Source organism: Mustela erminea, chromosome 20, assembly GCF_009829155.1.
Source record: "Mustela erminea isolate mMusErm1 chromosome 20, mMusErm1.Pri, whole genome shotgun sequence".
Taxonomy (NCBI): domain Eukaryota; kingdom Metazoa; phylum Chordata; class Mammalia; order Carnivora; family Mustelidae; genus Mustela; species Mustela erminea.
In genome coordinates, this window is record NC_045633.1 from 25948780 (window position 1) to 25976528 (window position 27749).

The 27749-nt window shown below is 55.5% G+C and overlaps 1 protein-coding gene across 4 annotated transcripts in view; it reads right to left on the minus strand.

Moving 5' to 3' along the window:
- The window catches only part of MAD1L1 (mitotic arrest deficient 1 like 1), a 314493-nt gene that overhangs the window by 116429 nt on the left and 170315 nt on the right, over window positions 1-27749 (minus strand). For all 4 annotated transcript variants that reach the window (XM_032326714.1, XM_032326715.1, XM_032326716.1 and 1 more), the window contains exon 13: window positions 16160-16216. In XM_032326714.1, the coding sequence (XP_032182605.1) occupies window positions 16160-16216 (57 nt within the window). The remainder of the gene's footprint in view (window positions 1-16159; window positions 16217-27749) is intronic.

A 27749-nucleotide genomic window follows, 5' to 3' on the forward strand; every position in this document is an offset into this window, starting at 1 on the left:
CTTCTTCCCAATCTGACCAGGTGGCTCCAAGTCCCATGCACCCTCCCGACTTTTCTCTCAAGAGGGGAAGCCAAAAGCTCTCATCTCCATCTCCCGCTGCGGCCGTGCCCCGGCGGCGGAGCTGGTCCACGGGGCTGCTCCTTCCAGAAGCGTTCTCTCTGAGCAGCTTCACTGCGGGGCTCCGTCTCCCACGCCCCGCCACCACCTCCGCTGTGAGCCAGCTCCCTCCCGTTAGGGGCTTGGGTTTTAGCTGAAGTTCTGTTTGGCCCAAATTTAGGTTTGCCTTTTTTGGCTTTTATTCTTCTCGGTACTTTTGGACAATTTCCAGGAAAGGAGGAAGAACTGCTGACTTATGCCACAGTGTTTGAGGCCAAACAGGCCCTTTTAACTTGTAAGCTTGACTCCTAACTAATAGGCTTTCCACTTCACCCTCTCCCACCCTGCCGGGGCCCAACACCACAGAACTCCGAGGGCTACAGGCCACATGTGCTAAGGCCCACGAGGAACTGCCTCAGCCCTGGGAAAGCCTGCCCCGCCCTAGCTCCCCATCCCGGGACGGTGGCTGGCACACAAGACACATGGTATCTGTCTGCCGGTCAGTCCCCTTCTACCATCCACACCAACCTCAAAGGCTACCTTCCCCACCAGTCCTCCAGAGAGGGGAGTGCCGGCCCCTATGCGCTGCTGAGCCGTTCACTTCCAGTGTGTGACTCTCCTTTCCCACAGGCCCAGGAACCCCTGAAGGTGGACACACTGCCGTCACCTCTTTACCTGATTCCCAGCTCAGCCGGAGTGCAGGAGGCAGGCCAGGCCAACGGGAAGGGGCCCAGGGCACATGGCTGACCAGTACACGCCCAGGCTTGGCGTGTCCCTTGTGTGCGTGGTCCAGAGCAGCACAGCCGTGGGAACGTGGACGGGCCAGGCCCCGCCAGGACGGCACAGGGCAGGGGGTAGATCCTAGGTAAAGACGCAAGGAAGCACGCCATCCAGGAGAGAGAGAGACCCAGAACTTCTTTACCCACCAGACACCCAATTTCAGAAACTAGTTAAATGCATCGGCATTTAAAAGGAAGGAAACCAGTTGGGTTTGAAAGGGGCATGGGAGGAGAGATGTGAGCAGTGCTACTGCGGGTGCCTGGGAACAGCCTCTCTCCCGGTCCCCTCTTCTGGGGGGTTCATGCTACACTGTGCAGGAGCCCTTGGGCTTGTTCACATACAGGCTGAACCTCAATGTTCTTATCTGTAAAGTGGGGACAGAACCTCCTATTCCTGAAGTCTGAGCAGGAAGCGAGAAGACCGAGAGGAAAGTGCCCATTCTAGGGCCTGGCACACGCCAGAGCCGGAGTCCCGTCCCCATGGTGCCGCACGGCCACTCCTCTGAAGGGCGCCCAGTGCCTACCCTCAGCACCTCCCTCCTCCACCCTCAGGCCCAGCCCTGGCTCGCTCAGAGGCACAGGAGAAGCCACGCTGCTAGGAGTTGGCACTGGAAGAAGTGAAAATTGGAAATGCATTAATATTGCCGCCTGCAACTACCTATTTCATACTTGACTGAGAAAAATCTGTATCTGGAGTTGGTTTAGAAAAATAAAAGAACACAGGACTAATTGGATTGCATCTTCTGAGAGACTTGCTAAATGACAAAACCACGAGGGCTGCTCTGAGAATCATTCCAGGACCACGGCCAGCTCCCAGGTCAGCTCTGAAGGGAGGACCCTCAGAGGGGCTGTCTGTAGACATAACACATGGACCGAGTCAGCATGAGTGATAAGGCTCAGCTCAATAAGCCAGGCACAGCCTGGATGAGGTCCTGGGCTCACAACGGCCCACGGGAGCCCCTCCGCAAAGCTCCCTGCTTCATCTCCACATGTGTGTCCCAGAGAGACGTTGCTCTGCCTTTCCAACCTCTGAAGTTAATACGCAAATTTATATTCCTTTCTTGGGCTCACTCTCAAATTAACAGGCATAATTACCAGCAGCGCCTGCTCCAAACGACTCTAACGCCCAGGGAACCCGGCTACTGGCAGACTGTGCTCACAAACGGGGGTGCCCCTGGGGAAGTCAGATGTGCCAGCCCCGCCCACGGCCCCCCTGGAGGCTGCTGCTTCTCGCTGCCTAGCCAAGCACGCTGAGGCCAAAGAGGTCAACCTTCCTCCAAAGCCAAGGCGGGCTGACATCCCCGCCACTTTCATGCCAAACCCGAAGCCGAACACGCATGGGGACCAGGGAGGCAGCCCTGCAGAGGGTCAGGCGCCAGTTGCCCTGGGCCTGGCCAAAGGACCCTCTACCCCCAGCCTCCCTGGCTCCAACGATGAGGGAAACAGAGGCTACCACTCACCCTGACGCCAAGGCCATGAACTGCCCAAGACTTGACGGCTCCCCTCTGAGGCTGCCTGAGGAGGAAGTCAGGCAGCGCAGAACCTCCCAGCCTGCACACAAGACTCTGGGGACACCAGCAGCCTCCAGCACAAAGGCCTACTGGGCGGGAAGACGGCTGAGCATTACCATCTTGCCTTCTTTCCAGAACCTCACTTCACACCACGTGCACACGCCACTAACTCAAACAGTACGGAACCACTAAAAATACCCATTTATTGGCTCAGAGCCCAGGCCAGCATCCACCAAAGGACAGGCCACCCAGTTGAGCCTTTATTTGCAACGGCCAACCGCAGCCAGCGGTTCACACACAGCACGTGCCCCAACCACAGGTCCTTACTGTCCCTCTGGCTTTCTGCCCCAGGAATGCTGAGTTCTGGAGAGGCTGCTCCCACCAGGCCCTACACCGACCTCCAGGTCCTCACAGGGGCCAGGAGCATGAACCTGGTCCTCACCCTATTGCTGAATGAATTCGGGGTTGCCTGGAACTCTCAGTCCTGACTCCAGACCACAGGGAAGGCACTGGTTCAATGGGCCCCCAGGAAAGTCTCGCACTTCTTGGGCAGACATGCGCAAACAGCGAAGAGCACCGGGAAATGCTGCCCTTGGGACTTCTGCCAGCCAACCCACAGCCAGGATCTGGGGGCCTGGGGTCCCTGGCCACCTCCCACCTGCCTCCCAGGGGGCTGTGCCTCCTCAGGGGCCCCGGTGCCCACACATCAGGGCATCTTTGCAAACACCTGCGAAGGGGCGAGAGCCCTGGCTAGGCCCTAACCCTCCACCTCTGGCAGGAAGGTCGCAGTACGACATCTGATACTGAACATTAGCCAAGTCTACGCAGGCAGAAAGATGTGCCTGCTGAGAAACCACACTGTCACCTCGGACGCAGCTGGACACAGACATGCGCAGCTTCAAGGACAAGGACTGTCCCGGGTAGAAAAGAGATGCGGGAACAGTGGGGGCAAAGGCACAGAAGCATGGAGAACATGGACACATGGGTGATCAACCACTGAGATCCTCACATCGGAGACTCCACTCACTCAAGTCAGGGAGGCAAGCACCAGCTGGAGCCACCCCAGACATCCATGTGGACCCTGTGTGGTCAGAACTCCAGACCACCAACCGGCCGCCAATCCCCATCTGTCTGACGTGGGAAGAAGGGGAGCAGCAGGGTGAGAGTGTGGTGTGCACGGGACAGGAGGACACAGGACAGGACAAGGTCTCTGGAGTAGGTCACGGCTCAGGAGGCCCCACCACTTCTCAAAGTTACTACTCATCCTCCCATCAGTCTGCAGAGATTAATGGAATATTCATACACAAGTGAAAATCCCCTCTACAAGCCGGAGATTAATACAACAAAGGCTGGCTGGCCTCCCAAAAGGGATCAGAAACCTACTATTTACCCAAAGATTCCACACCAGGACTCACTTCCCAAGCCCTCTGAGGGCAGATCTGCTTGGGGTGCCCCAGGCAGAGCTCCCACCAGTACTCCCGTCTCCACCCTGGTGGGGACGCTGGGCGGAGTCCACGGGATACTCAGCACCCGGAAGCCAGGATGGGAACTGGGGCCACAGCCTACAGACTGAGGTCCCATCCACACAGCCACAGGGGCAGGAAGGAGCCCTGACCAGGCCAGGGAACAGGCCTAAGTTGACCCTAGCCCCGGACAATCGGGCAAAGGCCCTGGTATCAGGAAGTACTCAGTACATCAAGTGTGATTTTCTGCAAATCTGTGTTCATAGAAGACTCTGAATCAATGACATACGCCCTGGCACCTTCTGGAAAAAATGCCCAGTGCTCTTAAGTGAGGCCAGGTGTACAACAAGCTAGAGGGAAGAGCTGGGCCAGAGGCTTCTACCATCAGCGCCGTCTCTGGAAGACTGGAAGGCTGGAAAGCATGAGGCAGGCCTGCTGGCTGTCCCAGCCTGCTATCCCTGCTGAGGAGGCAGAGTGAGGAGCACAGGGTGACAGTGGCAGCCAGACTCCATGGAGCAGGGCGCATGCAGGGTCCCCCACAAGTACACGGCACAACCCTGACAGGCAGATGCAGGACAGGAAAGACCTCCGGACTGAAGACTAAACCAGGAGAAGGGATGAGAGGGAAGAGCACCTGTTCCGTCCAGCCAGACTCCAAAGCCCCTCACTCATGGGGCACCCAGCAGAGCACCCCAGAAGGCCAAGGCCCAGGCCTGGTGATAATTGGCCCCAGAACTAGCGCTGACCCAGAGCACCCCAGAATGTCATCAAGATGCCACCCGGCAGATTGACCACTTCTAAGGAGCCTTGCTGCCTCCCTGAACAAAGCTCACATGGTTCTCTGGCATCCACCCAATGCAGGTGTTAGAATGAGCACAGAATGACTTTGAAACAGTCCACATAACTGAATGCCATACTTTCAAACATCAAATAGAGACACACGGGGAAAAAGGAAGACCGAGGCAAACTTTGTAGAAACGTAAACAGCAACACTGGAAATAAAAATGCACAGATCACTGTGCTGGAAGATTAGGTCAGGGAGGCTGGAGACAGCCACAGGAACGATTCACAATGAGACAGAGAGTGGGACAATTTTCAGAAAGGAGAAGAGCACATGTGGCCTGGGGCACTAGTCCCAACACCCCAACTGTGGGTAACTAGACACTCACAAAGGATGAGGACAGTAAGTCCATGGAGCTCAGAAGTGCAGAAAACCCAAACACAGGTGACACAGCAAAGTGCAGCAAGGCACACCATAATCAAACCACTCCCCTCAGGGATGAAGAAACCACCGGAAAGTAGAGAGAACAGGTGAGTTACATGAGAAGGTCGACGGAAACAAGGCAAGTCCAAGTCAATGAAAAAACCCCTCCATGGAAAAGAAAAATCATGGCAACCGAGAAGTGAAGCTGAACAAACTGTCAAACATTAGCTAGACTGACGGAGGGAGAGATAAGGGCCCATCTGCCAATGGCATAAAAGGGAGCAGAGTCACTGCTGCCGACCTTAGCAAGTAAGAAGGATGTTCAGAGTGTCCTGGAGCAGCTGTCCACCAACAGTTAGGCCACCTGGACAAGTCAGACCAACTCCTGGAAATGCACAAACACCAAAACTGACTCTAGAAGAAGTAGAAAATCTAAACAGACCCGTGACAAGTAAGGACGCTCAATGAGTACCAAAGACATGCCCAGGACCAGATGGCTTCACTGGAGAATGCTACCAATCATGTAAGAAAATTAGCACAGAATTTCCAAATTCTTCCAAGCAGTTAAAGAGGAGGAATGCTTCTCAGTTTCCTTTATGAGGGCAGCATAACCCCAAAACTACACCCAGAGAAGGCACCACATGAAAAGGAAACTAAGACCAAGAGCCCTTAGGAACCCAGGCATATAAAACCTCAACAAACCAGCAGCTAGCCCCACTGGCGGCACCTGAAAGGTTCACACACCATGACCAAGTGGGCTTTCTACCAGGAATGCAAGAATGGCTCAACATACAAAAACCAATTAATGCACGGTACCACGTTAACAGAATGAAGGGGAAAAAAACTATCATCACAACTGAGGCAGAAAAAGCACTTGACAAAAATCCAACACCCTTTCATTATAAAACATTCAATCAAGTAGGAGTAGAAGGGAACTTCCCCAAGCCAATAAAGGGCATTCACTGACACCCACGGCTCACATCATCCTCTGTGGGAAAGGACGCACAGCTTCCCCCTAAGATCAAGAACAAAACAAGGATGCCTACTTCTAGCACTGCTATTCGACATGGCACTGGAGTTCTAGTGGGAGCCATTAGGCAAGAACAAGAAACAAAAGACCTCCAATTGGAAAGGAAGCAGTAAAGCTATCTCTACTCACAGATGACATGATCTCATAAATTGAAAATCCTACAGAATTCACAAAAACTACTGGAGTTAAAAGAATTTGGCAAAGCGGCAGGAAACAAGACCAACACACAAACATTGGCAGCTTGTCTGAATACCAGCAGTGAACAATCAACAAAGAAACCAATTCCATTCACAAGAGCATCAAAGAGAATAAAAAACTTGTAAGTGTAACCAAGGAGGGAGTACATACACACTGAAAACTATAAAACACTGCTAAAACAGAAGAGAGTAAGCCTGAATAAATGGAAAGACATTCTGTGTTCATGGGTTGAAAGACTTAATGTGGTCCAAGACAGCAATCTTCCTCAAAGTGATCCGTAGATTCAATGCAACTCCTGTCAAAATCCTCAGTGTTTTTTGCAGAAATGGGGAAACTGATACCAAAATTGATATGGAATTACAAAGACCCCAACAGCCAAGATCAATTTGAAAAAGTAGAAAGTTGGAAGATTCACATTTACTACTTTCAAAACTTACCACAATGTGATTGATAGTAACCAAAACAGCACGGTGTTGATGAAGGGCCGACACACATACCAAGGGACCCAAACGGAAATTCAGAAATAAAGCCAAGCATCTACGGTCAAATGATCATCAACAAGGGTACTGACACTTTCTGTAGGGAGACAACAGCCCTTGAACAGATGCTGCCGTGACCACTGGATGTCCACAGGCAAAAGAAGGAAGGTGGACCCCTACCTCACACCATCAGAACTATTAAAACCTAAGTGTAAGAGCTAAAACCACAAAACTCCTAGAAGGAAACACAGGAGTAAAACTTTTACGACCCTGGATGTGGTAACAGTTTCTTAGATATGACACCAAAAACACCAAATGACAAAATTTTTTAAAAAAAGACAAAATGTACAAAAGGCAAAACCATGTGCACACCAAAAGACATTCTCTAGAGGAAACAACCCACAAATTACTTATCTGATGAGGACCCAGTATCTATAATTTATGAAGAACCCCTAGAGAAGTCTTGCAACTCAATAAAAAGATTTTAAAAACTCAAAAATGGATAAAGGATCTGAAAGCACATTTCTCCAAAGAAAATATACAAATGGCCAACAGGTATGTGAGGAAATGCTCCATCCACATCACTAGCCATCAGGAAAACGCAAACCAAAACTACAGCGACATGCACCTCATACCCACCAGGACAGTGACAAGCGTTCCTGCCCCCTCTCTCATTCCTGATGCTAGTAATCTGTGTCTTCTCTCCCTTTCTTCCGGTAGTCCGGCTGCAGAGCCCCCACAGTGCAGTCTCATATACAGAACTCACCTCCGAGTGTGAGACCCAGAGGGTGGGGGACAGATGAACACTTTCAGGTGGAGCTCTCTGGGGTCTGGACCCTGAGCAGAAGCAGATGAGAGCGGAGTGCAGAGCAGCCCAAGCGCCAGGCACAGACCTCCACGGCAGCATACCAGGGTCAGCGTGGACCAGCCTCTGACTTGCCTGTTTCCTCTGGTGACAAAGTCCCTCCCTCCTTGCAAGGAGGCCTGGCCTGCCAGGCTCACTCACAGCTCCAAAGCATCATTAAACTTTAATACTAATGGTACTCAAGGCTGGCTCGCTAGTACAGTATAACCTTTAAATAGAGACTGTGTATTTCAGTTTAATTTGGGAGGATACACAGTTTGATCCCAAGGGCCTTACCCGGTTTCATGAGGCCACAACCAACAGGAGATGCCTCTCCCTCGACACGATCCAAATGAACCCAGCGATGGGGAGCGCCAGAGGAAGGATGATCGAACCCCTTATCTGTTCCATCAGTTGTTCCCAGGACACACAAGGGCCCCCCTGGGCCAAGGACCATAGGTGGTACTGACGGAGCCAAGGCCCGCTGCATCTCAGGATTCAAACCGGGCTTCTCCCCAGAGCCCAGTCAGGGTAAGTGACTCAGATGTCCCAGAGAAGAGACAACGCTGAGGTCAGAGTGGGAATCCTGGTCAAAGGTCATTTTTCTGCTCAACTCTGGCCCATCATGCATCCAGGAAGGTCCCTGTGGTGGCTGCTGCTTCCTGGGGAGGGGCGAGGGGGCCAAAACAGAATGCCCTCATCATGTTCCATCCCTTCCAGAGGGACACACCTGATATGACAGGCCAGAGGCCACAGGCAGTCTCCGGAGGCTCTCCTGGGCATTTTCTCATGAGCACAGCTGGTCACCCAGGCTGGTACATGCCTGCCTACACCTCAGACAAAGCAGCCAAGGTGGAGAGCACGTGCAAGCACAGTGCCCACCCTCCAGGAGCTGCCCCCCACGCTGGCATACCTGCTAAGAAAGAGGACCCAGCGGGCAGGCTGGACAGCGCCCCAGGGGCCATTACTCTCAGGGCCAGAGACACTGGCCGGGGCAGGCCAGCAGCAGGTGACAGGCACATGGTGAGAGAAGACAGAAAGGCCCCAGAGAACAACTTGGAGAAACCCAGTGTTTCAGCTGGAAAAAACAACCAGAAACGAAGACAAACACTGTCCAGATCAAGAGGCAGCACAGGCAGCTCACGTCCACCTGGGTCCCTAGAGAAGGTTCTGCTGCCCCAGGCTCAGCTCCACAGAGGGGGACACCTACCCCCAGGAACATGTAGAAGGAGGCATCCAGGTGCTGCTAGAGGGTTCCAGTGAGGCCGCCCCCTGCAGGACAGTGGCTGTTAACACCAGGAGCGAGACTGTCAGAAAGTCCAGGAAAACCCCATGAGAATGGAAACCCCCTCTCCAGAAAATGTGGCACAGCTCTGAGGACTCTGGGCCCTTCATGTCTCCACAGGTGATGTCATGGATGCTGCTGAATGCCCCAGCTTAGCTCTTCCTCAGGAAGCTCACGTAGGGGCACCAGGACACCCACGTTCCCACGCTTCCCAATTGGGGAGGCAGCAGGAAAAGCCTGACTCCAGAGGAGCAGGGTGGCCATGGCTACCACACGAGCCTTCCCCTTGGGCCGAGGGCCAAAGGAAGCAGCCACCAGACCCTGGCGGGCAGAATCCAGGCCAGGGGGTCCCCTGCAGAGGACCGTGGGCACTATGGCCAGGACCACATCTGATCCAGCTCCTCCCGAACACAACGGCAGGGCACGCAGCGGACGTGTGGGAGGGGAACCACAGCGGATTTGATAAAACGGTAAGCAGCAAAATGACGTAGCATGGACATGGTAAGACCTGGTAGTTGAGAAGGAGCTAGGCCAGAGAGGGTCACTGCAGAGACGTGAGACATTTAGAGGAAAGAGAAACACTGTCCTTAGAATGGGACAAGCAGGACAAGGTCTACTGTGGAGAATTTCCCTTCCCCTGGAAGGAACCCCATGGTTTTTAAAGATAAATTAACCAATTTCGATCTGTGGCTGTTCCAGATTCTCACAGTGTCTCAACTGTGTAGGCTGGGGCCTGTGGGAGGATTCCATCTCCTCATCTGGAGTGCCTGCCTTCTCTCAGCCCCTCAGCCCCGGGAGAGGCCCCGAAGGCTTGTGGTGAGCATGGGGCTGTCAGCCAGGGCTGAGAGCAACGTGAGAAAAATGGAAATGATCAAACACCTGGGGAGAGGCCTAACAAGAAGCGTGTAAGACGCATGGAAACAAGGGACCAAGCTCCAGTGAAGGCGTGAAAACCGTGGGGACTGAGCCACGGCCGGTATCACGGATGGGAGGTCAGTATTGACCTCCGAGCATAAGATGGCAGGATTCCTCTGACCTGACGAGCTAAGTTCAGCCGGGACAGAAAACTCGGAGAGGTCAGGCCTTGCCAGTCACTCAACATGCTACAGCTCTGGGAACTGCACGTTCCTCTGTTCCAGACAGGAACAAACCAAAGTGCTCCCTCCACACTGGGGAGCTTTCTTCTCCTTTTGTGTAGAGATCCAATTAAGAACCAGAAATTATACCATTAGACATTTATTTCCTAGACTAAGAAGCCATCTTCTCAGGACAGTGTCCCTAAGATGTAAACGGATCTTTTTAAGGTAATAAATCACCAACTTCTTGTTAGGTCCTTGCAAACCTGGCAAAGCCAAAAAGTCTCCACCCCAGGCGAGAGGCCCAGCAGCACAGGATGCTTCCAAGTCCGCCTCTAGTCACTCGGTACTTTAAGCCCAAGTCCCGGGCTCGGCCCTGCAGGACGGCGCTGTCCACGAAAAACATTTGGCATGGACCAGCTCCACAGTGCCCACCGGCCTGCCGCCAACCCAGCCACTCACTGCATCTGTCCCCCTGTCGGGTCATGGCCAGGTCATAGGAGGGTCTGCAGCGAGGACTCCAAGACACGGTCCAGTACAATAGTGAGCGTGGGTCCAGCACATGCGAGTGCTCTGTACTCGGTGGCCACAGCATGATCCCAAGAAGGGCCACAGTGAGGATGACGGCTGTGATGACTATCCTGCGCCCACAATGAGCGCGGAATGGGAGGGCAACATGTCCTATGAAGGGACAGCAATTGGGAGAGGCAGAGGATGTTTAGCTCGATGCTGAGGGAAAACTCAGGCCCATGAGACAGGAGCACATTCCGAGAGGCAGAAACAGCATGGGGAGACACAGAAGGGTGAGGGAAGCAGTGCACAGAGGACGGCAGGGCCCTCAGTGAACACACGCATGTAGAAAGGCGTGGAAAGTCCAAACGGCCACCGCGAAGTATCCTGTTGAGGAAACAGTCGCCGAATCCGACCTTTTTACCACCAGCATGCAGAGCTGTCCAGTCCCCAGCATGCGACCCCATCTCTCCCTTAGGAGCTACATCTTAAGATGCGGGACCATCGTGGCCAAAGGCAGAGAGCCCCAGGCTGGCCTTTGCCAGCGTCCAACGGGGAGCACCTCGAGGAGGAAGGGACCCAGGGCTGGACTCTAGACTCCCACATGCTGGGGCTCGGGGGACAGATGAGCCAGTGCGGCGAGGGCAGCCAGCGCCATGCTCTCATGAGCCCTGCCCAAGGGCAGCCATCAAGGGACAGTAGCTGGAAACCAGCTCATGTCCCTCGATTACCCGGAACCCTCCAGCCCTAGGCGCCTGCTGGGGACTCTGTTCTCAGGGGCAGCCCTGTACACTGCAGGTCAGCTCGACGCTAACTTCCGCATATACTTCATCAAGCCCTTCTCCCTCCATCCCTACAAATGGCTTCCTGGCTACCAAAGAGCCACCCCAGGCACTTTTCCCTGAGGACCAGCACTCAGCAGAGCCATTCTGGAAGGCACATGAAGCTCTGGGCATCGGACACTTCCCAGATGGGGACGCTGACCACATGGCCTGTACTCACATGGGTCGGTGCAGGCAGGAACACAAGGGACCTTCCCACACACTTGGGAGTGCTGAAGGCCCAGGCAGAGGTGTGTGCCGACAGCAAAGCCACTAGAGCTGGAACTCACTGGGACCCAGGCCTCTGCCTCCTGCTGAGTAAGGGGGGTGTGACAACAGGGCCACCTAGCAGGGCTCCGAGAGTGGACGTGTGCAGAGCTCTTGGAACAGTGCCCGGCTCCCCATCACACCAGGGGAGTGTGCAGTAATACACTGAACCCTCACCGTGGGTATTTGGGGCACTCAAGAACCAACCAGCCTGCAGATGCCCACCCCACGTCAACCCCACTGCATGTCGAGTGCTCACTCCATGCTGGACACTGGGCACCTGAAGACACCCGGATGTAGCTTGGGTATGGACGAGGCAGCACTACCACTCAGGGCCACCAGCCGGCCAGCAGCCCTGCTACCTTCAGGGAAGGCCCACCTCCCGCACTGACTACCCCGAGCCTACAGGACAGCCAGGCACACGGCCAGCATGCTGGGCTTCAGCAGCAGGTGGCACAGTCAGACACTGTTCTATGTGTGCAGAACCCTGCGAGGGAACAGGCTGGCCAAAATCCGAGGCTGCCACCAGCCCTGGGTCCCTGCATGACATCCCCCATGAGCCTGCGTGACTCCCCCACCACAGATGAAGTTCTCTGGTGGAGGCGGGGTAATCTTCCAACCTGGGCTTGGTCGCGTGGCAGGATGGATCCGGGACAAGAAACGAGTCACTGTCAGTCACAGAACCAGGAGATTCTTGTAATAATTTTCCGGAAGGCAGCTGGCAACGCTGGGAGGCTGCGATAAGGCCTGGTTCTCGGGCGGCAGGCACATACGGATGCTGGCTCCCAGCACTGAACAATGGGAGTGCACACAACTCCTCCTGGCTTTCCCAGCACCCCCCACTGCTCTCACGGTTCCACACCCATCAGCAAGGCACACGCTAGGGTGCACAGCCCCTCTGCAGAGCTGAAAATCGCCGCTCACCAGTATCTCCGACCATCTGCGCACCAGCCCCTCGGAGCCGCAGCTGGCGCTCTGGGATGGAAGCCGCAGGCTGGGAGAGGACGCATGGAAGCCAAGGGCTGCGGCCTCACAGACGCTCCTCAGCCCAGGACAACGGGCCTGCCCTGCTGGGATGTGGCCACACCATGCACACTCCAGGAGCATCTGTTGCAACCAGTGCATGGATGGAACTTCTCCCGCCAGAGCCCTTCCTGGCTGATCCGCCATGGGCCTGCGCTGGCCAGTGCAAGCCCACAGGAGCCAGAAGGGGACACGGTACTCAAGGCAGATGACAGCATCATTACCCAGAGTCGTGAGGGGTGTCATTCCCCTTAAATCGAAAAAGAAATCTTCACTTCCTGCTCCCTGGAGTACATAAAATATTAGAGGGATTTTCATAGTTACAATCAAAAAGCTCATTTCTCCAGCCACCCCTGGCCATGTCTAATTAGGGTGAGGGATGTTAACGATACAACTATGGCCCAGGACATCTTTCCTTGTGATATTAATTGCATTTAAAGAGAAAAGACTGAATTCTGCCATGCTTCCTAATTAGCATACATTTGCTAATTAATAACAGAAAGGCAAACTGTCTTTGTCTTGTCATCTGCAATTACCTACAGATGTTTATATTCTTTTTTCTCCCCTTTCCTAAATAGTTAATCAACTTAGGACCCAGAGACATCAGGCTGGGACAGGTGGCACAGGAACCAGGCCGTCCCCAACCCACCTGGACAGAGGCTGGGGGGCACATCTTCCTGCGATGAGAGGTGCCCTCCGTCACACCCATTGCCACAACTGTCCCCAAAACAGGCTGAGGGCCACAGAGTGAGACCCACAGTAGCTTGGTCCCCATGTCACAGGGAGCTCTGGCCATGGACCCTGCTTCGAACTGCCACACCAAATAGGGTTTCCAAGCAGGGCTGGACCTACTTCCTCATGGGCTAGGGGCCCACCTGGGCTCACTGCCTCAGAACGCCGAGGTGCCGCCAGGGAGGATGGAGGAAGAGGAGGGCCCAGGGGCCTCTGAGGGAGGCCTGCTATACTCCACTGGGTGCTGCTGCTAGTCGGGAAGCAGAGAGAGAAGAGAAACAAGTGGGACACAAGCTCAAGATGTGACAATCAGAAGGCAGCTGCCAGCCACAGCCCAAATCTAAAGGAGCTAGCATCCCTTAGACCTCCCGCCTATGTGTACCAAGCATTGGCGCCTCCAGGCTCCAGCCGGGAGCGCACTGGGGGAAGAGCCAGGTCCCCACCTGCCTGCCCAGCTCTGCGGGGCTGGAGCCACGGGGACGTTTCGCCCAAAGCTCCCCAACGAACGTGTTCCCCAAAGGCCCCGCAGCGCTGGGGAGGGCCCCTGAGAGGAGGCAGGGGCGCCAGGTCTAGAGCGCCGCCCGCCCTGGCTGACGTCAGCAGCACCTGGGCAGAAGTGGGTCCCCCACCCCACGAGTTCCAGTATGATCGGTCTAGAGGTGGAACCGGGCTTCAGTACATCAGGGCTCAAGGGAGCTTTACACAATGAAAAGAAACGTCATGGGCAGAGAACAAGGGAACACACAGGTGGGAAAGCTGCCCTCCAGCCCCACGTCCCTCGGGTATCCCCATGACGAGACGCAGCGGACCCTGCGGCCCCGCTGTGGGAGCTCCTGCCCTTTCCAAACCCCGAGGAGCCAGGGAAGGAAGGCTGGGCCTGCGCTCGGCACGGCTCCATCTTTATTCCGCCTGCCTGTGTGCACGGCATGGACACATGCCCTCGGGCACATTTCCCTTCAGATCAAAGCCGAGGGGACGATGCATGTTGACCCACAAATCAGGGTCTCCCCCTGCCTTTCTTCCCCCCACCCCCACCCCGCAGGTCTAGAAACCAGGCAGGCCGAACTGCGGCCCCGGGCTTGTCCCCCTCCCACAGTCGGTTAGTCATGCACACACACGCGAGCTAGGCCGAGCTGTTTACAAAGCTTCCTACCCCAGGCTCACCGGAGGCAAGCGCCCCTGCCAGGCCCTGCCAGACAAGGGCAAAGCCTCTACACGGAGCATGGTGGTTCCCCTCGGTCAACAGTGACTGCCCCTGCGGAGAACTCAGACACTGCGGGGACCAGATGTGCCCTCGGGCCCTCATGGCGAAAAGAGCGGGCTGACTTACAGATCGAAGAGCAAGTGCGCGGCATCAGGACGGTGCTGCGGGGCTGCCTCCCTGCTCCTGGCAGGTGGGGCCGCATGTCGCAGTACTGGAGCAGCCTGACAGGGCTCGAACCTCAGGCTCTGCCTTCCTGGCTAGGTTGACTGGCTTCAGAGGACCCACACATGCCAGGAGTCTCGAGAGCTTCAGTGTGGGAGCTCACACCCCAGGCCTAGGCACCCAACATCCTACAGCATCTCAGACCCCCATGCCTATCTCCTGGCTTGCCCTCCCCAATCTTCCCATCCCACGGTGGACTCCCCTACCCACTACCGAGGCCATCCTGCCATCCTTGACCTCTGGCCTCACACTCTAACTAAACTGTGTCTACCTTTGGCTCGGCCAGTTTGACCGATGCCCACCATACACCCCGCCAGTTAGGGGCTCTGAGCATAATCAGCCTCAGGCTCCCAGGTTCTGGAGCCTGGGCCTCATCCCCTCTCATCCCCAGGCCCCTGCCTCACAAGGGGGCAGGTTTCAGGTCAGCTTGGCCCCGCCCTCCACTATGGAGACAGTGGCAGCAGCAATAAGACACAGTAGCCTGAGGTGGTGGGGGCGGCTGTAGGACAGATGAAACATACCCAAGGACCGGACACGTCAACCTGTGGGCCACTCCTGTGTTGCAGGTAAAGGCAACCTGCTCAAGGTTAGGAGCTGACAAATGACGACTGCACACCAGGAACCCCAACCTGTGATGTGAGTCCCTGAGCCCGCCCCAACCCCAACTAGCTGGTGTGTGGCCTGGGGCAGAGCTGCCCCCACAGCACCTCACATGTGTCCTGTGGCCTCCCTGTGAGCCTGCTGGCTGGGTCCCCACAGAGAGCAGACCATGGGCCAGAGCAGGAGGCAGGGCCTGCAGCTCGTATGAGACAAAGATGCCTTAAAAGCAATGCTGTCTGTCCCCCGATGGTGGTAAGGAAGTCTCTCTCGGTGTGGGGCGCCCAGGCCAGGGCCAGTAGTGCCGGCCCACAGCCCACCCAGCCCCACACACGGCCCACCTGGGGGAACGTGGTCCAAGAAGGTAGCATACGGCCACAAGGCCACCCGGCCAAGAAGCACACCTAGTGCTCAACAGGGCAAAGCGGGCTGCAGGGCCAGGCGGGTGTCTGTCTGCACACCCTATGAGGTGGGGTTGCCATGGGCCCAGAGCCAGGGTACTACCGAATGACCACCTGGCCATGGGGGTCAAGCGGGGATCACAAGGGTTTTCACATTGGCTCCATGTCAAGCAGGTCAGGGAGCAGAGCAGAAAGGGCACTAGGGTCCCCACATCAGAGTCCCTGGGGGCCAGGCTCCAGCTTCCAAGCCCCATGCCCGTCCCATCCCCTCCTGCATTTCTGCGAGGGGACACTTTGTGACCATCAGAGACCCGCAGGGTTGCACCTGAAGGGATATGATTCCTTCCACGCCCAGGCTTGAAGATCCCCACGCCCCGGGCTCCCTGTGGCCACGGAGACCACCACCAAGAGACTCACCATGTCTGCTCGTTGCTTCTGGCCTCCCAGCTCCTCCAGGGCCTGTGACAGCTGAGCCTTCAAGACAAGACAGAAAGCAGGTGTCAGTGGACCTCCCGCTGCCCCTTTCCACTGCCCCTACCACCCCACTGCCTGAGGTCTTAAAGGCTGCGAGGCGGCCCGGGGACAGGGGTGGAGTGCTGGGACACACAGTGCGAAGTCCACCCCTGAGCCTTGGAAGCAACAATGCAATCCCGGGCACAGAAATGTTCCTGATGGAGTTCTCACACCCCTGGCACAAGGAGTACAATGCACGCCCTCCCGCCAAGCTCATACTCTGGAGGAAGCTACGGAGGTAACATTTCCAATAGGGCCAACATCAGGAGAACCCCTGACGCCCCCTGGCCACTGTCCCCTAAACGGGCCTCTAGGATCCTCCCTGGGGGCCTGGCCCACCCCAGGACAGAGATGCAAGGGAGGCTCCTGACCAGGGACAACAGCAGGGCCAGGCCAGGTCCCAGCGACGCAGGCAGGAGCTCAGGGGTGGCCACCCTCCCAGCCTGGCCAGTGCAGCTGGCATGCTACGTCTCCTCGACACCACCGTGAAACAGGCAGCAGACCAAAGTCCGGGGCTGCCCACCAGCACCCAGGGCCGGGTTCCCAGGCCCTCATCACTGCCGTGTGCCCCTGGCCTCAATGCCAGAAGCATGGTGAGCAGCCGGCCAGGGGTCCTGCATGGATGCCTCCTGAGCAGCATCAGTCTAGGACAAGCCGTGCAGGGACAGAAGCAGTCATATACCTTTCCCAGAAAACAGTGAAAACAGATGCAGCAAGCAAATTGTGAGGCCACTATCTTACATGCCAGTAGCCACCTCTGTGCAGAAGCACCAGGGACACAGGTGCTGAGGTGACCGCTATAGAGTCCGTGCCATCATGAGGAACAGCCTGACCCTGAGCAGAGACCAGAGCAGCCTGCAGACTGGACACGCTGTCCTTCCTAGAGCGACAAGCAACAGACATGCAGAGGTCATGCACCGCCTCCATGCTCAGGGCACCAAGTGGGGTCCCAGCACCCAGCTTCCAAGGTCTGCAGAAGGGCAGCTGGAAGGTGGTCGCCAACGAAGCCAGTGGTGTTGGGTCCTCGGGCTGAGGGAGACCTGCATCTTGTCGCGACGTCTGGGTGCACCCACCAAGCTCCCTAAGCACACCCACTCCCAACACGCCAACGAGGCCAGGGCTCCTGAACGCTTGTCAATATCTTGCAAGGCCACGTGACCAACACTCCCAGGAGCGGAGCTGATAACACGGCGAACACAGGCGGGATGGAAATCACCGCCCCAGCAGTGCAGTCTGCTAACCCCCCAGCCACAACACCAAGCCGAAAACCCAAACCAAACACTGCTCATTAGGCCCGAGTGCTAAGCTTCATGTCATAGCCCACCTGCCTTGGCCTCACCTCAGGCCAGGCACAGAGGGATGGGCACAGCCGTCAGGAGGGTGGGTGGAGGGCTGGCCGGGGGGGGGGGGGCGCAGGTGGGCCGGTAGGGAGCTGGGGAGGGAGGCTGACAGGCATTGCGGAGACCACCTCTTGTGGGCAGGACATGACGTCTGAAGGAAAACTAAAGGAGGAAGCCAAGGGAACATCATGCTGCAACTCAGAACCACCTGGGAGAGGCCACATGCACACTCACAGGGATAGGATAAGAGCCATTCTGCGTAGCTGGGATGTGGCCCACCTGGAAGCTGGAGCGGCTCCCACTCTTTCAGGCTGGCATCTGTGCGTGGCTTGTCAGGGAGAGGGGAGTGATGCAGGCTGCCCCCCAGGTGGAAGGCCCTGGGCAGTGTGGCCACCTGCCCCCAACACCACGTGGGCTCCTGCTGGGGATGACCCCACCCCACCTACCTGGTCAACAGCAGAGACAGAGCTACAGAGCAGTAACGAAAACCACATGACAGAGAAGAGGGCACAAGACAGGTGTTTCCCAGAGGGCAAAGCACCTGTGCCAACGAGCACAGGGACAGGCCAGCTGAGGTCTGCCATGAAGCACCAGCCCACACCCATCTCACCAGCAGAGACAAAGAACTTGGGCGATCCCAGCCATCGGGACAGACAGCAGGGATTAAAACTAGGAAACCACTCTGCAGCATGACTTGGGTTTTGCCTGAAGTCTAACATGCGTCCCCTCTCGCTCAGGGATCCCACCCACAAATGTGTTCACAGGAAACCACGGAACATATGACCAGCTGTGTTGCGGTGGCCACCATCGGAAACTGCCCAGTGCTCCACGGCAAGGGGTTAACCCACAGGCTGTGGTGTGTCTGTGTGCCCAGTGGGGACACCAGTGTCCCCACACAGCTCTTGAGTATGAGGTCAGCCAGGAACGGAGGAAAGGCGAGGGCTGAGTCTGCCCACGGGCACACCAGGTGTCAGCCAGGCTCTTGCACTCAGACTCGGCAAACGAGCCGCAGAAATGGAGCGGTGACCACCGAGGCAGTCTGGGCAGCAGAGGGCCCCACCACCAGAACTGCAGATGGGTGCAGACACGTCACCATGGTCTCTGCACCGACGCGTGCGAGCAGGGGCGCAGAGACCGTGATGAACAGGCAAAGGCTGATCCAAGATGCTCGGTGTCCTGCTCAATAGCCCAGTCCCTGCAAGACAGAGATGCAGGTGGTGTGCTTCTCCAACCCTTGCACGACTCGGGGCTCGGAAATGGCACAACTTTGACAGACACCCGTGAGGGCTGCAGAGATCCCAGGGAACTAGAAGAGCTGGCAAAAACGGGACTTGGAGGACAGTCAATCCCATCTTGGGAATGGAGCGTTGGCCTGTACCTCTCCGAGGAAGTCCCACCTCGGGGCAGCTGTCAGAAATAACGCCGCCTAGGGAGTGAGGCCAGGAGGCTCTGCCACCCCCCTTCTGGCCAGGCCAAAGGTCCCACACAGTGCAAGAGTGCCTGTCATGCTCAATGAGACAGACACTGACAACTACTGTGTCCCACAGAGGTGACAGGAGAGCAGAGGGCGCTCCCCCCCCCACCCCCGAGGTGCTCCACCAAGAGGACGGAGTTACAGGGAAGTGTGCCCACAGGCAGGGAGGGATCACTGTGGCAGACTGTGTGTGTCACACCCTGACAAGAGGGAGGCTGGAACACAGGCCCCTGCACCCTGGAGGACGAGTCAGAGAGGAGGCAACGGTCCATTCTACTACATGAAGGCAGAAGTTTCTAAGAGCAAGAAGCACACCATCACCAAACACCACCCCACAACCTGTCTATGGCCCCCATAGGAGGTCCTCTGTGTCCAGGACCCCAAGCATGTGGGAGGGCTCAGGCTGGGGAGGCCATGGGGTGGGGTGCTGACACAAGCCCACAGCCGAGGAGCCGCAGGACTGGGGGATGGGATGGGTAGGGGCAGGCAGCATAGGGCGAAGCCTCTTGCTGGGTGGGCTGACTCTCCTCAGGGCCAGACCCATGGGTGTGGGGCGGTGGGGGGGGGGGGTGTGCCCTCTGGCTCATGCACATGGAACAGCTGGTGCCGAGGAAGCTGGGGAAAGGGGCAGCAGAGAGGCCCCCAAGGGACTGAGGACTGGTCACCCTCACCCAGACTCTAGCAGCCTTCACTGGCTGCGTCTATGCATTATGGGACACAGAGGCCACAGGGGACAAGCGACAGAGGATATGCATGCTGAGCGGGCACTGTGGTCCCAGTGCTGACGAGGGAGAGGAGACTCCTGTCACATAGCAGCTGGGCTTCCAGCAGGGACAAAGGGTGGGTGGGCAGACAGGAGGAAGAGGGCAAGGTGGGCAGCTCCCCGCAGCAGCACAGTGGGCAGCCACGGCTCAAATGCAGCCGCATCAGGACTGAACATAACTAGCCACAGCCCACGGGACACTCCCAGTCAAGCAGTAAATATGGTCCATCCAACTGTACCCATGACAGATGACAGCCCTGCAGGAACACTGGTCAGAAAGGTGTCCAGGGCCCCCATGTGCCACCCCCAGTGCCAGGCACCTCTTCAAGTGTCCCCCCACCCTGGAGTGTGCTACCACAAAGCAGCCCAGTCAGCGACCAGGCCTGAGTCAAGGTAGGCCACACAGACAAGGAGACCTGTGCGGTGTGCTAGCCTCATCCGCCCAACCCCGTGGATGCCCTGGACCCAAGATCCCTGCACCTCCTGGCCCATACCCAACACCAGAAGGTTCTAACACACCAGTCTTTCCAGAAGACTGGGAAGTGGGCAAGATGCTCGCCCAGCCCTGATGTAGGCGCAGAGCCTACGGGGCCTGGGCCTACTGGAGCGGTCAGGCACCTGCCAGCCCCCCCTACCCCAAGGCCGCTGGTGAGAGCCCATCCGCTGGGCCTTAGCTTGTCACTCCTTCCTGCGGTACTGTCCCTACAGGTGTCACCCCCCTGGAGGGGCATGTCCAGGACAGCTGGGGAACAGCTGGGAGCAGGAAGCAGCACCTGGCCAAGGCAGCAGGCGGGCCCAGGTCTACCCACGGGGTGGCCTGTCTACACAGAAAGCCGCTTGTCGATGAAAGCAGTTGCCGGCCAGGATGGCATCCGTTCGAAGCATTCAGCCTGCCTCCGCAGGGACTTACTCCCGCCTCCCCCTTGAGGTTTCTGCTGTGGCCAGGCTGCTGCCTGAGCAGGAGAATGCCATCAGACCTCCCGGACGCGTCAGCCACAGGTGGCTGGGCGCAGGCTGCATCATCTGTGGCATCTGTCCCACTCACAGCAGGCAGGCTCTTGGCGCCGCCTGAGACGCTGAGGCCTCAGGGAAAGCCAGGCTCACACCCAGGAGAAGAGAAAGAAGGTGCACCCGGAGCCCTCAGACAGTCGCACGAGGTCTAGGGGCTGGGTGGCAGTGGTCACACTGCCTGGGTTTCCTACAGTCCAAGCAAGGCCCGTGGACCACAGTTTCAGGACCCCAAGAAGGGCTGTTTCCTCCCTGTAGCCAGCATTCAAGTGTTGGAGGCTGGGTGGAGGGCTGGAGGAACCCACGTGTGCCCCAGATGTGGACTCAGATGTCACTCTTGTCATCCAGTCTGGCTCCGCACCCCAGTGTCCTCACTGGGAAAGGAGGGAAGGACGTATGTGACCAGCACGCTGGTGTTCGTCCTGCACATTGGGGTTACGGAGGTAATGGGACTTCTCAGGCGTGAGGCTTACAGAGGGGCTCAGAAGGGAGGCTGGGGGACGGGGAACAGCAGGCTGGCTGGAGTCCCCATCCCCTGGGTCCGTCACAGCTGCAAGGCTGGAGCACATCCTGAAGGTGCACCTGCAACAGCGTCCGGCGGCCTAGGCCCTGAGCTCCAGCACCCCCTAGCCGACCCGGGCCCGAAAGGCAGTGGGGCTGGCTGGAGTGCGGATGTATGAAGGCGGCACGGGAAGAGGGACATCGGGTGCAGGGCCCAAAAACTCCCCAGAAGGCGGCAGGCCCAGGAGCACGTATCAGGCAGACAAGGCTGCCCACGAGACACATCAAGCCCGGCAGCTCCCACAGCCCTTCCTGCTCCAGAGATGCGTCCTCCAGCCAGGCCTGCAGGGGGCCACTGCGCTCAGACACATGTTCCAAGCCCACGCGCCACATGTGACAGGTGGAGGCTGCGCCAAGACCTTGTGTGGCTATTTTTATCTGGAGGTGAGAAGCCGCGACGGAGGATCAGCACCCGCCGGCAGCGGAGCCTGGGCCCAGCAGAGGGGCCGACCCACAGGCCGGGACAGGCAGCGGGAGAACGGTCTGATAGGGTTGGGGAAGATGCTGAACACAGTCTCCACATGCCTTACAGAGAGGAGCAGGGAGGTGCAAGCCCAGGGAGGCCAGGGTGCGCCGAAGTCACAGGCTGCACGGAAGGAATGAGACAGAAGCCTCAGACTTCCTGCCTTTTCTCTACTTCAAATGCCTTTTCTCTACTTCTCAGACTTCCTGCCTTTTCTCTACTTCAAGAAGAAGGGAAAAGGAGACACCGACCAGTCATTGGCCCCAACCCACGCCCACTCGTGGTTTTGGTCTGGCAGAGGCCCCAAAGAGCCCACCCTGCATGGACAGCAGCCACAAGACAAGCTTGCTGCCATACCAGTGGTAGGATGCTCCCGGGGCTGCATGGTAGCCCAGGGCCCGGGTTCTGTCAGGCGACCCTGGTGGCAGTGCAGCCCGTCAGAAGGAGACATCCATACCCCGAGGCCACTGTTGCTGTGACCCAAGCGGCCAACACCTCTCCATACGCAGAGCATACCCAGGCACCATGAGGCTCTCCCTGGTGTGCCTCGGACCCAGTGCAGAGCTCGGTCCCTCCCGTTCAGCGGGCAGGGCTCTCAGAGTGTGAGTGGGGACCAGTGCGGTCAGGTAACCTGGGAATTTGCCATAGGGACAATGTTTCAGCCCAACCCCCACACTCCCAGAGTCACAGCCTTATAGGGAGGGATCCACAGCCCTTCATGCCCTTTGGACATGCACCAAGTTCAAGAACCACTGTCACAGAGGTTTAATTTGGAGCCAGACACAAAGAAGCCAGTCCCAAAGTCACTGTGTTCCTGCTCCAAGACAGGAAACAAAGGACTGGCCTGGGACATCAGCAAGGTGTGGGGCAGGAGTCTCCGCTGTGACCCCACAGATCACGGGCTGAGACGACTATCCATAGGGGAGGACAGAAACAAAGAACTGCTCTGGAAAGATAAAACTGACAAAACTTTCGCAAAACTCAGTAAAAACACACACACACACACAGACACCTGACAGAAAATCGGAAACGAAAAAAGACATTGCAAGAGATAACACAGAAATACGAAGGTGCGTAAAAACTACTAGTGACAATTACCAATATGCAGAACAACCTGAAAGAAATGGACAGACTCAAGCTCTCAAGAATCTCAAGAATCAAACCATGAAAAAGGATGTGGGGGTGGTGCAGTGGTTAAGGTCTGCCTTCAGCTCAGGTCATGATCCCAGGGTTCTGAGATCAAGACCCGCATCAGACACCCTGCTCAGCGAGGAGTCTGCTTCTCCTTCTCCCTCTGCCTGTTGCTCTGCCTACATGTGCTCTGTCAAATAAATAAAATCTTGGGGGGAAAAAAAAAGAAGAAGAATAAACCAGGAAGAAACAGAAGATCCAAACAAACCAGTAACAAGTAAGAAGGCTGAATTGGTAATAAAAATCTCCCAACACAGAAAGGCCCAGGACCAGTTGGTTTTACCAGTGAATTCTACCAAACATCTATTTAATAAAAGAAAAAAGACTTATTCATTTATTTATTTGCAACAGAGAGCATGAGCCGGGGGAAGGGGCAGAGTGAGATGTAGAAGCAGACTCCCTACTGAGCAGGGAGCCTGATATGGGACTCAATCCCAGGACCCTGGGATCATGACCTGAGTTGAAGGCAGACGCTTAACTAACTGAGCCACCCAGGCACCCCTCTGCCAAACATTTAAAGAAGAATTATTACCAATTCTTCTCAAACTCCTCCAAAAAACCAGAGAGAAAGGATCACTGCCAAACTCATCTTACAAGGCCAGCATTAGCCTGATGCCAAAGTCAGGCAAAGATCTTACAAGAAAACCGAACCACAGTCCAGTATCCTGATGAACACAGATGCAAAAATCCTCAAGAAAGTACTAGAAAACCATTTTCCACAGTACATTAATAGGGTCACAATGTGTGCGCACGAGTGGCTCTGTTGGTTGAACATCTGACTCTTGATTTTTGGCTCAGGTTGTGATCTCCAGGTCATGGGATTGAGAGCCCCATGTCAGGCTCCATGCTCAGCATAGAGTCTGCCTAGGATTCTCTCTCTCCCTCTCCCTCTGCCCCTCCCCTCCACATGTGTATGTTTTTAGTCCCAAATAAATGAATTAAAAAAAAAAAAAAAGAGGGTCACACACCATGACTGAGTGGGATCTATCGCCGGGATGCAAGGATGCACAAATCTGTCAATGGGATGTCCCACATTAATGGGATGGAGAATAAACATCATATGATCATCTCAACAGATGCACAAACAGCACTTGATACAACTTAACATGCTTTAATGATAAAAATCAATTAGATACCAACGCACAGTGCTTCACCATAATAAAGACCACACAGGACAAGCCCACAGCTCACGTCATACTCAGCAGTGAGAAGGTAGTGATCTCCCCCTGAGGTCAGGAACAAGACAAGGATGCCCTCTCTCCACTCCTATTCAACATGGTACTAGAAGTCCTAGCCAGAGCAATCAGATAAGAAAAAGAAGTAAGAGACATCCAATTCTGCAGGGAATTAGTAAAAGTGTCCCTGCAGGTGACATGATCTAACGTGTAGCAAACAAGACTCCACCAGAAATCCATTAGAACTCACCAGTGAATTCTGTAGAGTTTCAGGATACAGAACTGACATGCAAAAGTCAGGTGTGTTTCTATGCACTAACAATGAACAATTCAAAAAAGAAAACAATTCTATTGCAACAGCATAAAAAAAAACAATAGAACACTTAGAAATAGATCTATGCAAGGAGGTGAAAGACCTGTAGACTGAAAGCTATGACACTGATGAAAGAAACATAATGAGACACAGATAAATAAAAAGATATTCTTCATGCTTATGAATGGGAAGACATACTACTGTTAAAATGTCCATATTATCCAAAGTGAAGTATAGATTCAGTGCAAACCCAAAATTTTTTCACAGGAACAGAAAAATGAATTCTAAATTTTGTATAGAACCGCAAAAGACTCTGAGTAGCTACAGAAATCTTGAGTAAGGAGAACAAAGCTGGAGCATCACACTTCCTGATTTCAAACTACCATAAAACGGTTGTAATCAAACCAGCATAACAGCCTAAGAACAGACACGCACACCAATGGGACAGAACACAGAGCCCAGAAGTAAACCCATGCATATATGCTCAACTAGCACTTGACAAAGGTGCCAAGGATTTGCAACAGGGAAAGAACAGGCTCTCGAGGGACCGTGTTAAGAAAACTGGACATCCACGTGGAAAACAACAGTAACAGATCCCCAATCTCACACCACACACACAAAATCAACACAGAACAAAGATCTGCAACCAGAAAAATCCTAGAAGAAAACAGGAAAAGCTCATTGACGTTCACCTTGGTGACTGACTTCTTTTAATCTGACACCTAAAGCACAGGCAACAAAAGTGAAAATAAACTAGTGGGACTACATCCAATTCAAAAGCTAGTGCACAGCACAGAAAACCATCAGCAAAATTCAAGGCAATGGGAGAAAATACAGAATGGGAGGAGATATTTGCAAACCATCTATCGGATGAAGGGCTAACATGCCATACATGTAAGGAACTTGTGCAACCTGATAGCAAAAAAACCCAAACACCCAACTCAAAGTGGGAAAACGATCAACACAGAAACTTTACTGGAGGATACAAATGGCCAACCAGCACATGAGAAGTTGCTCAGCAGCCCTCACCATCAGGGAAACTCACATGAGGACCACCGTGGGGTCTCACCTCACGCTTGTTCGTGTGGGGATCCCCAACCAGACCCCAGCGCTGAAGGGGATGTGCAGTGGCGGGGCCACCGCGGGAAACAGTACGGAGGCTCTTCCGAAGATTAAAAATAGAAATATGACCCATGTGATCCAGTACTCCAACTGCTGGAAGCATGTCCACAGGAAATAAAGTCACTCCCGCAAATCAGTGCCTGCACTCCGGGTTTGTCATGGGACCGGTCGCAGCAGCCGAGACCCAGGAGCAGGCACAATGCCCGCCAGTGGCTGACAGACGAGGAAGCGAAGAGGCCATAGGCCCCGCCATCTGTGACAAGATAAACGAACCTGGAGGACATCACACTAAGTGAAAAATACTTAAAACAGAACTGAAAAGAAAAACACTACGAAACCTCACTTACATGCAGAATCTGAAAACGCTGAACTCACAGAAACTGAGAAGAGAAACATGACTGCCAGGGGCAGGGGTGGGAGGGCCGGGGAGGTGTGGGCGCATGCGTGCACCCTGCCGGTGGGAGGTGAACAACACCTGGAGACCTCGAGCACAGCCCAGTGACAGGATCAGAGCACTGCACTGCCCCACGTGCCTGAAATGTGCTGACGGCAGATCTTCGATATTCTTGCTATAGGAAAAAACCGGTTGAGCTAGGCCAGGTGATGCAGGGGTGACAAGCTGGACTGTGGTGGTCACTGCACCACAGGCGTGGACACCTAAACATCACACTGTACCGCTGGATGAATGCAATCTGTATCCGCCACTCCCGCCTCAGGGCGGTTGGGATGCCGGTCTGCCAAGTCCAGTGTCCGCCCTTCCCCAGGGGTCCAACAGGGCCAGTCCCCAACCCCGGAGGCCAGGGCTCCGCTGATGTGTCCGCACAGAGCCTGCCACCAGCCCTACTCCCCCACCTCTTCCCTCAGTCCTCAGCACGAGAGCCCAAGCCTCCACCCAGCACCTGTCTCCCGTGGGTCTCCCTGCCCATGCACTCGGAGAGCACTCCCCAAAGAGGGGTCCCCGAGCCTGGCTCGTCTCACTGACCCCTTCTCATCTCCCTTTGTCCACCACACAGTGACTGCCTTTCAATGCTGTCTACAGATTTTTCAGTTTTTTGTGTTTTTTTCACAGGATAGTGACCCCAAGTTCTTCATGCAAGGACAGGAAGTGGCTACTTTCCTAAGTAGGAAAAGTGGGCCCTAGACCTGTTGAACTACTGGGGCTCCTCCAGAGGCCAAACCAGCCCTGGCCAGACAGGAGGACCCGAGCACCGTCATCGGGCGGGCTCCCATGAGAATCATTGGAAATTGGGATTTTCCGCATACCTTCATGAAGCCAGCAGCACCGCAATCTGTTTTAATTAAATAAATCAGAAAAACAAATCAGGCTGATATGTGGAATCAGGGTGGCGTGAGCTGCATATTTATAGCTCTGTCGACACAGGAAGGTTCGTGACATAGGCTACGAACTTCTGCAGCCGCTTTATTAAGTGGAATAAACAAAATCCATGCAAAACGGCACAAACTTCACCAGAGACACGCTACTGGGATTCTCCCAATCTCAACACTTCCAGCTTGTTCCACTGAAACGTGTCTGCCGGACTCAAAACGTGCTCCACATCAGAACAACCTGATTAAGCTGAAGGAGCGAAAGGCAGCGGCTCGCAAGGAGCAGGGAAGCTTGTCAAACTCCCAGTACCCCCACCTTCCCCGCTACTGAACAGAGGGTCCCCTGGAGCAGCTCTCTCCCTGTGCCTGCCCAAGGGCACCTGCTAAGCTGGCTTAGCCCCCCACCCCCACCCCACCATGGTGGCTTCACACAAGCAGCAGCATGCCAGGGGTCCCAGAAAGAGTGGGGCTGGAACGGGCATCCTGTAACTACAGCCGGCACCCAAATCCAGGCCTCCCGCCTGTTTTGTCAATAAAGTTTTATGGGCACACACCCATGCCCATGCCCACGCCCCACCATTCACAGAGGGCCCAAAGCTGCTTTCAGCAGCCACACACAGCTGAGCACGTGGCTGCAGAGCCCACAGAACGTACTGTCTGGCCCTTGATGGGCAAAGCCAACCTACCAACCCAAGTGAGAAGACATAGGAGCTTAGGGTGAGGGATGGGGATGGGTTGAGGGAAGCCATGGCAGAGAA